Source organism: Callithrix jacchus, chromosome 2 (assembly GCF_049354715.1).
Source record: "Callithrix jacchus isolate 240 chromosome 2, calJac240_pri, whole genome shotgun sequence".
Lineage (NCBI taxonomy): Eukaryota > Metazoa > Chordata > Mammalia > Primates > Cebidae > Callithrix > Callithrix jacchus.
In genome coordinates this window covers 31,672,003-31,686,001 of record NC_133503.1, presented here as the reverse complement: position 1 = coordinate 31,686,001, position 13,999 = coordinate 31,672,003, and the positions used below count along the sequence as shown (strand labels likewise).

The 13,999-nt window shown below is 46.7% G+C and overlaps 1 protein-coding gene across 3 annotated transcripts in view; it reads left to right on the top strand.

Moving 5' to 3' along the window:
* The window catches only part of SLIT3 (slit guidance ligand 3), a 641,188-nt gene that overhangs the window by 507,445 nt on the left and 119,744 nt on the right, over positions 1-13,999 (top strand). For all 3 annotated transcript variants that reach the window (XM_035292102.3, XM_035292104.3, XM_035292103.3), the window contains exons 11-12: positions 3,565-3,636; positions 7,519-7,590. In XM_035292102.3, coding sequence (XP_035147993.3) covers positions 3,565-3,636; positions 7,519-7,590 — 144 coding nt within the window. The remainder of the gene's footprint in view (positions 1-3,564; positions 3,637-7,518; positions 7,591-13,999) is intronic.

The following is a 13,999-nucleotide window of genomic DNA, read 5'->3' as shown; positions in this document are numbered from 1 at the left end:
ATTCCAGGTACAAACTAAAAGATTGAGTATTCCTCATCCAAAATACTTGGGGCCAAAAGTGTTTCAGAGTCCTGAATTTTTCAGATTTTGGAATATTTTCACATACATAATGAGATATCTTGAGAATGGGATCCAAGTCTAAATATGAAATTCATTTATGTTTCATATACACCTTACACACATAAGCTGAAGGTAATTTATACAATGTTTTTAATACTTGTGCACATGACACAAAGTTTTGACTGTGTTTTGACTGCAACCTGTCACATGAGGTCAGGTGTGGAATTTTCCACTTGTGATGTCGCGTCAGTGCTCAGAAAGTTTCAGATTTTGGATTTTTGGATTAGGGATGCTTAGCCTGTATCAAAGCAGAGGAGTCACAGAGAAGCAGTAGAAGGCCCTGGGGACAGTCAGCTCCTCAGTCTTGCAAGGTTAGTTTACTGGTAGGCCTGACACCTGGGCTACCTGTATTATTGGTAGAATGGGATGTTGGGAGTTCTTTTCTTTTACATGCTCTTAGGCAGAGCAGCTTACTCCACAAGCTCCAAGACGTCCTAGTATCTCACACATATTCCCTACATGACCTTTGTAGGCACTTGAATTTGCCACCTCTATTCTGAACAGTCTGGAAAAGCTACCCCTTGGTCATCCAGTTTATAAGTCCCAGGGGACCAAGGTGGGTCTGAGACCATTTTCTAAAACATCATGGCCTGAAGTATATGAGCCAGGGACTACCTAGATGGGAATCACCTAAAGATGTGCTGCAGATACGGATTCCTAGCCCTTACCCCCGGATCCTACAAATCAGACTCTCTGTGGTGCATTTTAATCCACACCCTTGTGAGGTTTGAGAAGCACTGATTAAGAGTAATCCCAGTGCCCAGAATCAGTTCTAGGGGCAGCTGCTGTGGCTAGGGGTGGGGTCAAGCATGGAGGTCAGTGGGCAGCTAGAGCCATCTCCCATCTGCCTTTCAGCTCAGTGCCCTGTTTTGTGTATTTATCACAGCAAAATAGCGGAGGGGGCCTTGAGCTGATAGGAGACTTGAGATGCTTGCTCTGTGCCCAAATGACTGTGTCAAGTCACTTAGGGCTTCAGGTACTTCAGCTCTCAGGGTTGCTGTTTCCTGCTTGCAGAATTAAGAATTAAGACCAAGTGTGCCAGATGTTCTCACTTACACATGGAATCTAAAAAAACCAAACTCTTATAAGCAGAAAGTAGATCGGAGGTGCTCAGAGGCTGGTGGGGCGGGGGTGGAGGGGAGATGAAGATGAGGGAGATGTTGGCCAAGGCTACACAATTTCAGTTAGACAGGAGGCATAAGTTCAAGAGATTCGTTGTATTATACAACACGGTGAATGTAGTTACCAACGACATGCCGTATACTTGAAAATAGCTCAGAGAGTAGATTGTAAGTGTCCTCACCACAAATAAATAAGTATGTGAGGTAATGCATGTGTTAAACAGCTTGATTTAGCTATTTCATGATGAATGCATACATCAAAACATCAAATTTAACACAGTGGTTTCCTAAGGAAAAAAAAAAGAACAACAATGAAAATCGTGTTACACACCAAATATGCATACATTTTTTAAAGACTAGTCAAGTGCAATAGTAAAAAAGGAGGAAAGAGTAGAACAAGGAATTTGTAACTGATTGTGAACAGTCCATTGAGAGAACTCACTACCTCTGGACCAGCCTAAGTATACAGTTTTTATTGTAATAATAAAAAGACAAAGTGACCAAGGTCAATTCCCAGCTAAACTATCACTTTTCCAATTCCCACTCCCCAACACCTCCAAACTGTGAGGCATCTCACCTCATACTCTAGGGAGAGATGGGTCCAAAAGTCTAGTTGTGGACTGAAAACCAGTTTGCCCTCCTAAAGGTAAAGCAGAGGGTTTCCCTGCTGGCCACAGAGCTTCCTCTTGCAACTAGAGGTCTCAGCACCTCGAAGGGACAATTCATAATCAGGGGAAAAAAGACAACACAGGCCCTCCCGCTAGTCCAGTCTGAACAGAGCCTTCATGCTTGCCTGGAGTGCTTTGCATAGGCAGCCACTCTGAGGGCAAGTAAGATTAGGATAATCCAGGGTATTTGCTTGTTAAGACCCTTAAACAAAACTGGAGCGCTGAAGAAAAGCCCGGTGTAAGCTGACGAGTTTGCGAGCGCAATCTGCAGATTTGTTGGAGGTGATTTCGCCAGCTAAAGGGATAAACTAGACAGCTGGGCCGAAGAAGCCTTAACCTGTGAAATATCTTTCAAAGTACAGGGTTTGGAGGCAGGGAGGGGAGGAAGCAGAGGCCTCAGCAAAGGTTGTGGCGTGGTGCTTTTGAAGTCTGTTAGAAGAAGGAAGGAAGCAGGTCCAGGGAGATTTCCACTGCAAGTGCTTAAGAGGCTGGGAGGCTGGAGCGTCTGGCCTCGCTGGAGGCAATTGCTTAAGAATCTGCTCAGTTGTGCTTTTTTTCTCCATATTCTCTCCTCACCTCCTTGTTGACCCTCCAAGACCCCAGCTCTCCCTCTTCTGCACAAAAGCAAAGACCCATTGATTTATTTTGTTAAAGGAAAAGAACTGGAGAGGTTTGTTGTCACAGGAAATTGGAGCATCTCTCCTTCCAGTGACAGGAGCCCAGAGGCCATCCCTGAGCTAATGACTCTGAGAGAAAGTATTTCCCCTCGGTGAAGGGCCATTAGCAAGAGCCGGTGTCTGGATTCTCAGAAGTCAAGGGGATGCCAGCAATTGGGCAGCCTCAGGGCCCCTGGGAAGGAGCCAGGGTAGAGGAGATTCCTCTGCACCTGCAAAACCAGGTTAGCTACCTCGGGGCTCAGGCCCAGCATTAATAGAATCCTCTTGGCCCACCGCATCCCTCTTGCTCACATTATCCAAAGCCTGGGACATTCTCATGCCCTGGGCTTGCTCCCAGATGAAGAGCACACTGCCAGCCATAGACAAGCCCATATCTCCAAGGCGTCCCCTGAGAATCCCACGATGTGCTTACATCCCACAGCCTAGAGCTTGCACCGAACCAGACAGAGACTTAAGTCACTGCTCAAAACCTCCTTTCAGGTCAGGGAGGAAAAGTCACTGGGGAGGTGAAATGACTCAGGACTTTCTGGGAGAAAAATGAGCAGCTGCGGAGGCATGAGGCAAGATGATGCCTAAAGGAACCCTGGCCTGTGGTTGGTTGGGGGAAGCTGGTTCCTGTTTCATCTGTACCATTAATTACTTGGTGATGAGACGTAAGGCCCTAATTTGACTGGGCTCAATTTTCCACCTACAAAGTGATGGCTCACGTGTTCACAGCCTCGTGTCTAGATCAAGATGCCACTGGTGAGTATTCTTTGAAAACCAAGAAGAGTGATGTAAATGTGGTGCACTTTATCATGAAGTAGTTGAACTGAAGGCTCTCAAACCTCCTTCTCTTGCACTATGAATAAATGAATTGCTTGATTGATTAATTAATCCTTATCATTTTGAATGCCTGAAATCCTTGATTGACATTTAACAGTGACCGTTATCGCATCTTTGAGCCATGTTCTCAGACCTTGCCGTTAACATTTTCAGAGACATCAGCAAGAATCAGATATCAGATATTGCTCCAGATGCCTTCCAGGGCCTGAAGTCACTCACATCGCTGTAAGTGGGGCCCAAGTTGGGGGCTGAGAGGGGGTTATGGGGGCGCCTGAGGGAAGAGGGACATGGACGTATTTTTTCAAGAGGTGTTTATCAAGACTTTATGCTCCCTTACACACTTGTGGCAACCTAGTAAAAGAAACAAATATTTCTTCCGGGGAAATTGATCTTGGGGAATATTTCTACAACCCAAATGCATTATTTTTATTGATTAAGTGCCTGGCAGCTTTTCCAGTTATTGGCTTCTAATTCGAATGCATCTTCTACTCCAACCTCACGTCCCCCTCCCACCCCACCACATACCACCACAGCACTGTCTTTCAGGTGTAGGGAGAGATGGCGATGCGTGTTCATTACTGCTGTGTCTGCCCTCACCCGTTTACCTGGCCTTGCCAAGTGAGGAGCTCCTTTTCTTCTGATGAGTTTCAGGCTTTCTCTCCAGACCACCCTCACGGCCATTGTCCTAAGAAAACATCCACCCCATCCTATAGCCCTTCCTGTCTTTGATTTTGAAACCCATAGGTAGCCCACTGGTTGGTATCAAGGCTTCACCCACCAGGGGTTCCAAGACCCCTGTAGGCAGGAAGGTATAGAATATCCTCATTCTGTCAGTGACTCATGTGTGACATAGGGAAGTCACTTGAGCCTTCTTCGCATGCTTCTTAGTCAGCAGGATGGGGATAGTGATCCCATTCCCACCTAACACATCCAATGATGATCATGCATGCAGTAAAACAATGACTGGCAGCGTTTACTGAGCACTGACTGGGTACCAGGTACTCTCCTAAGACTCTGATGGGTTTAGTCCTCACCACAACCTAAAATATAAAATCTATTGTCATCTCACTTTTACAGCTAAAGAACTTGGGCCAGCTAAGCTCCACCGAGAGGGAATTATTATCTGTTTTGTTCCCAGATGTATCCCTAGGACCACAAACTCTATTTATCCCTAGGGCCACAAACTCTAATATACCAAAAAAAAAATCTTGCTTTATTCAACCATTTTTTTATTCATAAATGTAATTTAGCCAAAGTCCACCGTAACAGGTAGGAAAGGCAAGATTTGAACCCAGCTGTCTGGCCCCAGAACCCACACTCTTGATCAATCTGTCTATATTTTGCCTCTCTGTGCAATCTGTTTACTCAATTTATGAGTGGGCAGGTAACAAGATGCACATTTTCCCCCTACCTGGCACCATCCCCCCAGGAAAGGGATGAGGACTGGGAAGTCTCTGATTTCAGCTGTTGCCTGCTGCTTGCAGAGTAAATTAGTTTCATTTATCGAATAGAACATCTGCCTGGGATATCAAAGATGGGACCGTGTGTGAGATTAGTGTCTGCTTGTGCTGAAGATCACAGAGGAGAAGGGAGATGGGCCGTCTGCCACCAAGATCCTGTCTCTGCCCCCACCCTCTCTCTTCCCCGTCTGGTTTCCCTTAGCCAGGATTTGGAGACAGTCTGAGGGCATTGAGGTGCTTCTTGTCTCTTAGGAAAAGGAATTCAAAATCTGGCTGCCAGACATGAAATTGGCATGCTGCTGCCCAATTCTGAAATATATGTGAGCATTGTTTGAGGAAAGCATCTCTCACTTGCAATTTATTCATTCATCCGTGCAGTAAATACCTACTGTGTACTGGGCAGTATTATAGACACTGCAAGTTTGGCAGTGAACCGGATACACAAGACCCTTGGCCTCACAGAGCTTGCAGTTGAACACAATCTCAGCTTAGGAGCAGCCAAGGTAAAGGGCTGGAGAGCCTTTACCCTTACCTGTGCATTTATTCATTCATGTATTCATTCAGTCAGCAGCTATCTATTGTGCTAGACCCTTTTGGGAGGTCTAGAGACCCAGTCATGAACAGCCATGTAACGTTACTACTACACTCACAGAGCTAACATGCAAGGAAGCTGGGAGGCGCTGGGGAGGGAGGCAGAAAACATCAAAATCAAATAAATATTTACATAATATAATGTGACATAAGGGTAAGTGGTATGAAGAAATTAAAATAGGGTAATCAGGTGGTGTAAAACATTAACTGAAATATTAAAGAGACACCACCCAAGGAAGAGGTGTTTGAGCTCAGAAGGCAAGAAGAAGGTAGTCAAGGCAAGACCTGGGGGCGGAAGCCAGATAGGTCTACACGCACATACCCAAGGTAACCACACAGGCAGGAGAGCCTCAGTCTCCTCCACCTGGCAGGGTTTTTATTGTTGTTGTTGTTCTGAGACAGAGTCTCGCCCTGTTGTCCAGGCTCGAGTGCAATGGCACTATCTCAGCTCACTGCAACCTCTGCCTCCCAGGTTCAAGCGATTCTCCTGCCTTAGCCTTCCTAGTAACTGGGATTACAGGTGCCCACCACCATGCCTGGCTAATTTTTGGTATCTTTAGTAGAGATGGAGTTTCACCATGTTGGCCAGGCTGGTCCCGAACTCCTGACCTCGTGATCCACCCGCCTGGGCCTCCCAAAGTGCTGGGATTATAGGTGTGAGCCACCACACCCAGCCCAGGTTGGGGTTTTAACGCACTGGGCTCAGAGGCCTCCCATCCCGAGGCATGGCAGGTAGTGCGAGGACCCCTGTGCCCCAAGCACCCCAGCTTCTGCTACACTAGAAGTCCTGACATCAGCTGAGACGGGCAGACAGTGACATTACTACATTTGGCACAGTAAGCGTTGGGGCATTAATATGAATTACAAATGTGCGCCTGAGCCATCATGCTGACTTTTATTTAGTCATTAATTTGTTGAAACATTAATGAAACACACCCGCGGGCTGACGGAGAGACACTCACCCTTCACTCCCAGTGGCATCTGGAAATGGGGGGTTTGGTTTATCACTCCCATTTACCATTTTCCCATCCTAATATTTTGTCTCCTCAAAGAAGGATAACAGCCGGGATTGTGATCCAAGTGAAAATTGAATATTGCATGCATTCCATGAGCTTCAGGGCTCTGGAAAGGACTTAAACCCTCTTAGATCAGTTCCCTGGGTCACAGAGGAGGCTGGACCCAAGAGACAGCAAAGTCTGTGCTGTGAATGGGAGCAGAGAGAGGCAAGCAGAGCTTCTCCAGTACCTGTACAGAGCGCCAGCAAGGGCCAGGCACAGAGACGCCCCTGAGCACTGTGCTGGAGTGGGAGACCCAGGAGTCTTCCTTCCCAGGTCCCACCAAGACACCAAAGACAAGGCCCATGAATCAGAGATATCAGTATAAGCGTCCCTGGAGGTCCTCAAGAAAAAGGGGTAAAAGTGTTCTGAGTTCCTGGGTTCCTGGAACTCAAAGAATAGGAGAAGCGGGTAGAAAGTAAAAGCTTTCATTGCTGTGAGACAGCAAAGCTCCCTAGTTGTTCCTGAGAGCCAGTCCTTGACTCAGCAGTCCCTGCACCATCTGGAGATGACCCCAGATACACAAAGCCCTGTCTAGATGGATGATTAAATGACTCAGCTTAGGAATTCCTAAGATGCAAAGGGATATTAAAAGGAAACGTTCTACAGGCTGGGCTCAACCTGATCAATATCCATTGAAGACACAGGGCCAGTCTCCCACACACTGTATTTATTGCTGGGGTGTGAGTCATATTAGCAGCTTAGGGAGACACCACGAAGAGACTGCTTTTCCTGTTGTGGCTTACGTATTGGGCTAGGCTGCCCAGGAGTGGAGCAGGATAGAGCCCATTTCTCCTCGCCTCCCAGACAACCTGCCCCTCCAGCCCCTGGCTGCTCTTGGCTGCTTCTGTCTGGCTGATGAGAAGGGATTAGGCAGGCCATGGAAGGGGCTGTCCTGAGATCTCACACCCAGAAGTGGCCAAGGTGATGACTTCCTGCTGGAGTGGGTTCCTGTGGCTTCACATCCACGGTGATTGCTGTCTTCTCCTGCTGTCTTTCAGGGTCCTCTATGGGAACAAGATCACGGAGATTGCCAAGGGACTGTTTGATGGGCTGGTGTCCCTACAGCTGCTGTGAGTAGGAACCTTTTCACTGTTTGTATCTCTGGTGCTGTTGGAAGACTCCCACCTGAAAACTTTGAGCCGTGCTCTGGAGAGTTCTTTTGACTTTAGGCAGACAAAAGAGAAAAGAAATTCTGAGCTGTCCATGCTTTACCTCCATTTCCTATTTTTGTGAAAGGAGGGCCAGGGCCAGGGAGTGGGCAGAGGAAGACCGAGGTCAGTGTGCACGAAGCCACATGATACGACTGAGGACCCTTTCCCAGGTGTGAAGACACTAAGCACAGGGTTTGGGGCTAGAAATACGAAAAAGTCAAATCCAACAAAAAGGAAAACATTTTGCAGGAGTGTGCTAAGAATTTAGGGAACTAAAACATTCACACATCAAATTCCAGTACTAAACTGAGACAGAGCTGCTGATGGACACGTGACCTTGGAGAAGGGTGGGGGTGAGGGGAATAATTCAAGAGGAACATAATCAGTCACCAGTGTGACTCCATCTGGGAAAGACAGGGTGGAGGGGAGTGTTTACTTAATTTAAAGGAAGGGTGGTTGCCTCGAATTTTAAGCTCAGGGATTATTTATTTGCATTTATTTCATTCTGGTCATTTGAGCTTAAATGTTTGAAGAAGATAATTGAACTCTTGTGTGGAGAAGGAAGGAAAGGAGTTTAGCTCCTAGGATAGTTTAATTTTTGTGCTGGTAGAATCATCTCTGACTTGTGACAAGGCAGCTGTAGCATCTACACACATGTACCATGGCTGTGGGAATGTGTATGCGTGTGCATGCCTGTGCACATTTGCTCTGTGGCCATCACAGTTCCTCTGGGTATTAGGAACTGATCTTGAGCAATGGAGAAGACCAGGTCTCAGAGAGGTACATGACTCTCCCCAGTCACACAGTGGAATGGGTATGGAAACTGGATAAGAACCTACATGGCCATGCCCTTCATTCAGAAGCCTCCCAGCCCTCTAAATAGCATATGACGTATGTTTGCAGAGGTGTGCAGATGAGAGAGAGAGAGAAAAAATGTGTGTGTGTGTGTGTGTGTGTGTGTGTGTGTGTGTGTGTGTGTGTCTTTTTAAAATTACCTGCAAGTCGCAAGCAGTGAGAAAGAGGCCTGGCACCTCCCCACCTCCCATGTGCCGTTCAAAGGACCCACAGCATGGGTTTGTGGGCCAGGGTTCTAGCTGGGTCTCCAAAGGCATGGCAGGCACAAGAGCAAGAGGGAGAGAGGAACAGGGTTGACACATTTTATATGGTTGATGCCCACGGACTCTTCAAGAAACAGGAAGTGAGACTTTTCCTCCAGCCCTTTCTTCTCACATGTTTCCTCTACCCTTCCCTTTAAGACTCAGCTCTGGACAGATTCTCCCAGAACACACAACAATGTGAATAATGTAGGCATAAGAAGCCCAGCAAGCTTCCAGGGAACAGATCTGTCATACCGGCAACCAGGCTTGTTTCAGTGAAGTTGAAAGCAAGAGAGAGAAAAGTCTCTTTTTCTCTGCATCTCCCCCACCTCTGCCTTCACATCTGCCTCACTCTGTGTGTCTCTGGGTGGGCATATTCCTGTTCAATGGTCCCAGCTTTGGGTGGACTTTTAAGGCTATCTGTTAGAATAACAGGCCAGGGCTCTGCAGGGAGCTGGGTGTTTCACAGATGGTGTTCTTTGCTTGTAGCAAAGAAACTGTAAGTTATAACTGCCACCATAAGGCTGGTTAACTGTATCTATTAATCCCTTGAAAGAAGAGTAGCAATAGCATCCACCTTGAGGTGGATTTGGCAGTGTTGTATTCCACCAGGCTGGTGTGATTTTCCTTTTATAATCTGTGTGTTTGCGTGCAGGAAGGAAAATGTCCTTGCACACATTAAGGAGACACAGAATGTGCATCACAGTGCTTCGCCCAGTGCATCTATACTGAAAAAGACATGTGTCTCAGCTCCAAGCTAACAGCAATCATGAGGTGAATTGAACTAAGAGGACTTTGCATGAGCCAGGAAGGCAACTCCAGTTTAGTATCACCATTTTGAGCAGATGGAATTGAGCAGTTTGGGGTGAAGAGGAAGCATCTCCCCTCTATTGAAACCAAGAGTTGACACAACTCAGGCAGGCCATCCAGAAAGAATCAGTAACTGGGACTCAAGTAGCTGTCATTGGGTTTTGACCTGCCATTGTGTGGTTGGAAAGCGGGCCCTGATTTGATCTAATTTAGTGTTCAGCCTGCTGTAGATTGGATTTCTCTCTGTTAGACTGGAAACACTGATAAGAAGGCTCTGATTAGAAAACCCTGGTAGTCTGGGTAATTTTCTCTCCTTTGACTCAGAGGCTCTTTGTGAGAGGTTTGCATTTTTATCTTCTCATTCCATCTCTCAAATAATTGGTACTGGCAAAGCTGAACTGTCTCTGCCACATGAAGTGGCCCTGGACATTTCCTTTCTGGCACTTGCTGTGATGCTGGCAGTAATCAAGTGGGTGCATTGTAGTTAGCTCTCCTGCCTGCCTCCCCTCTTTCCCCACTCCTCTGGACTTTTCAGCCACCCTATCAAGCTTGCCCAGTCCAATATGTACACAGCCAGCCTCCTGGGAGGCTTTTCTTGGAGTGTTCCCTTGGGCAAATGCCCAAAACTCTTGGCCATTCTGGGGAGAATGTCTCTGTTTTTTAGAGGCTGCAGCAAGTACATCAACAAGGACGAGCCCTAGCTGTCCTAAACATGATATTCCACCCTCAGTCCCCTAGAGCCTCACAAGAGTTACCTCCTTCAGTTTAAGTTCCAAAATCTTAACATTCAAAGGAAGCTCAGGGCTCCAAGCACAGCCTCCTACCTGGCTAAGACAAGAATCCCTCCCATGCGTGCTCTCACAAATCCTCCTGTCACTTATTTGCTGATGGTTCCTCTGATAAGCCCTCACTGCCTAGTAGGAAGATTAGAAAGCTCTTTCTTATACTAAACGTCAGTAATCATTTCTAGAAAACTCAGAAAAGTCGATTATCATTGTCTTTGGATGTTTGCAAGTAGCTAGTATGTCTCCCTATAATTAATCCTAAACACCTTCAGTTCCTGCAGCCATTCATTGTAAAAACACACATTTGTTGTTCATTACTAGCAACCCTTATAGTGTTTAGGGGATGCAAGGTAATCTATCAGCTTCCCTCCTTAAAACTGGCTGCTAGGAAGTGGGTTGGTGCCTGTTTGGACACTGGGAAGTATGTTTAGAATTGAAATATCCCACATGAGATGGAGGCATCTCAGAACCCAAAGTGAGAAGAGGACGTGTCACTGAGCACATGATCCCAACTCCAGTGGTGGGAGCAGCTCAATTATTAGAGAAGTGACCTGTCTTCCTCCTCACTGGAAGCTCAAGGTGAATGGTCTTGCTCCTTTCTATTGCCCTGCCCACCCAGGCTCACAGGCTTCTGGGACATCTGTGAAGATGATGATCCTCTGTGGGCAGCCAGCATTGTGCCCTGAGATCCCTCACCTTGTAGCTCAGAGATCCATCCTCCCCAAAGCAGGAAAAGGCTGTCATTTCCTCCACTGATGGAAAGCTGCAAGCTGCACTGTTACAGCTCCCCTCCAGGGAATAAGGAGCATTCATTTAGTGCTCATCCATCATGTGACATGCATAAGGAAAGTCACTTAAGTGGGGAGGGCAGTCATTTGAGGTGGACGCTTTTAAACCTGCTCCAGGTGGTCTTAAAGCAAACCAGACTATCTTCAGGCTGGAATAAGTTAAGACAACTCTAGCACCTGTTGTTTAATTTTCTTGGAGGGCAGACGAGACCATTTGAGGCTCTTGGAGTTTGCCATGCACCATGCCAATTACAGAGCAGTGAGCAAAACTTCATTCCCTATAGTTCACTTTCCCCCACCAGCTGTTTCACAAGAACTACTTACTACTGCTGCTAATAATAGCAGCTAACATTTATTGAATACTCAATATGCTTCAGGACCTGAAACTGCTAAGCAATTTCATGTGCATCATCTCATTTAATCTTTACCACAATGCTAAGAGGAAAGTATTGTGGAAAGGCCCGTTTTACAGATGGGAAAACTGAGGGTTAAGTGACTTGACCATTGTCACTCAGCATGTAAGTAACGGAACCAGGACTGGAACCTGGGCAGTCCATCCCCTTAACCACAGCACATCCTTCCAGAGGCTTCTGCTTCACCCAGTTGCAGGCAGATGTGCAGAGCCAGTTTTTTTGGTATGCAGAGCACGAATTTCTCAATGATGACTCAAACCACAGGGGGTGCTGCTGACCTGCAGATCAACTCCTTTTGTTATGGCTCAGTATAAGTCACGGCTCTGTGTCCATGGAACTTTCTCTGGTTCATTGTCGTTAGCCCACTAATGTCTGCCCTGATCCCTATGAGAGGATAGTCAAGGAGCTGCTTGTGTTTAGAGACCCAGTCAAGGTGGGACAATGAGAATTCTCTCCAGCGGAAGAAGCAGACTGACATGGTGATGCATTCTCCAGGAGGGGTTCTTCCCTCTCTTGTGTACCTGGAAAGCCCTTGGACAGTTAAATCCTGGAATCCTTCCATGCTAGTGATTGAATGAATGGTTCACCCCATTTAAAGGACTGATTGGTAACCATGTGGCTATCAGATAGGAAAGTTACCATCCTAATAGTCATGAGGGAAGGAATGGGCAAGCCACAATACATCAGATCACTTGATCTGGTAACCAAATAATAATTCTCCCTTTGTGGTCTCAGGGAATCTCAGCTTTCATCTGTTTCTCTTAGGAAAACCCAATGGCTTCCAGCCCATTCCTAGCGCCCTCCTGTGTCTGTGGAGTAGAAAAAGGTCTTGTTTTTCAGATAGGCCACCCAATGGCATTGCTGCATGCATTGTTACTCTTGCATCAGGAATCACCATGACAACCCACAGCCCTTGACAAGCAGTGCAGTCACCAACGGGAGAGAAGGAAGGTGTCATTGTAGCCCCTAGTTGGGACTTGGAGGGCTCCTCCTGTTTCCTCTTGAGTGTGTAGCATGACGTGGCCTAGAGTACCCATTCGTAAGCACAGACAAGATTCTGGGCAGGCTCAGAATTCATGGCATCAGCCATCATTGGGTTCTGCCCACATCTGGCCTCAGGTTGCTGAAGGTCTAAATGAATCCCCATATTTTATAGGGAAAGGATGAGAACATAACATTCTAAGGTGGGAGAGTGGTCCTTATTACAATTAATGGATAAAGAAGTTCAGGATGATGGAGGGTTAATACTAGAGAAATAAAAAGGAAGGCATATGAATGCAGGAGGTTTGACTCTACATCCTGCAGCTTATTAGAGGTCCAGAATAGCTTCCCTAGTTGGTGTCCTCACTAAGAGTTCATGCCAATGTGTAGAGATTATAACTACTTCCACTTTTTTAAATAACAAAGAGCCTTTATAACCCACTTTTTGTAAATTATTCTCCTACTAAAGGAGCTAGAGAAAGGATTATGTGGATGCCTGTTGGTGCCATCTTTTTCCTGTTGGGTATCTGCATCTGAGTGTTCATGAAATAAGAAATGGACTCCCCAGCCCTGCTTTAGTAAAAGAAGGCCCACAGAGCATGTTTCTTGGCAGGAGCCTGGGCCCATCTTCCCATCCCACTGTCTTTTCTGGAAGAGCTTCATCCATTCTCCTGGAAAGGGCCACTGCATTCTTTCTTGGCACCAGTTTTCTGAGGAGGCCTTGCACTCTGGAGTTTGGAATATGCTTTCAGCATTTCCAGGCAAATATCATAGAAATGGGAGGAGCAACAGAACCAGTGTCCTCCAGAGACCCTTGGTCAAGTGTGGAGATTATAAACTCCACCAGAATGATTGCAGTGGGCCACTGAGTCAACATGTGAATTGCTGGATTTACCAAAGTGGTTTTGATGCAATTGATCATTAAGTCTGACTCCAGATGTCTGTGTTTTCCAAACTTTGCAAAACAGGCCTGCGGCCTTCAGAGGGAATCTTCACTGAAGGGTGAATCAGAGAAAAGGCAGTAGCTAACAGTGGGGCTCAGTGATCTTCTGCCCCATGGAGCTTTTCAAAAGCCTGGGTGTGGTGGGTCCTTTTAGTGGATCAGAATGGACCTGGTTTTCCCCTGTGGGCCCATCTCCCCTTGCTACCTGGATCCCAAATGAATGAAGCTGGAAACTGCTGCTAGTGGTGAGAACACCTGGGACTTTTCTGCATAGGCCAGTACCGGTCCCCTAGCAGGAAGACTTGAGTTACGAGGTTCTCCTTAGGCCCAACATGGACGTTTCATTTTTCCCCTCAAGCTCCAGCTTTATGACTCCCAGTGGCTTCTGTTTTCTGCTTGCTTTTCCTGAAGGCCACAGCTCCCGGAAAGCAAGATCTCTCAGCAGCACAGCTAGGCTGGTTAGTCAATGGGCTGAGTGCTAATACCTCTTGACGTGGAACATATGTGGCAG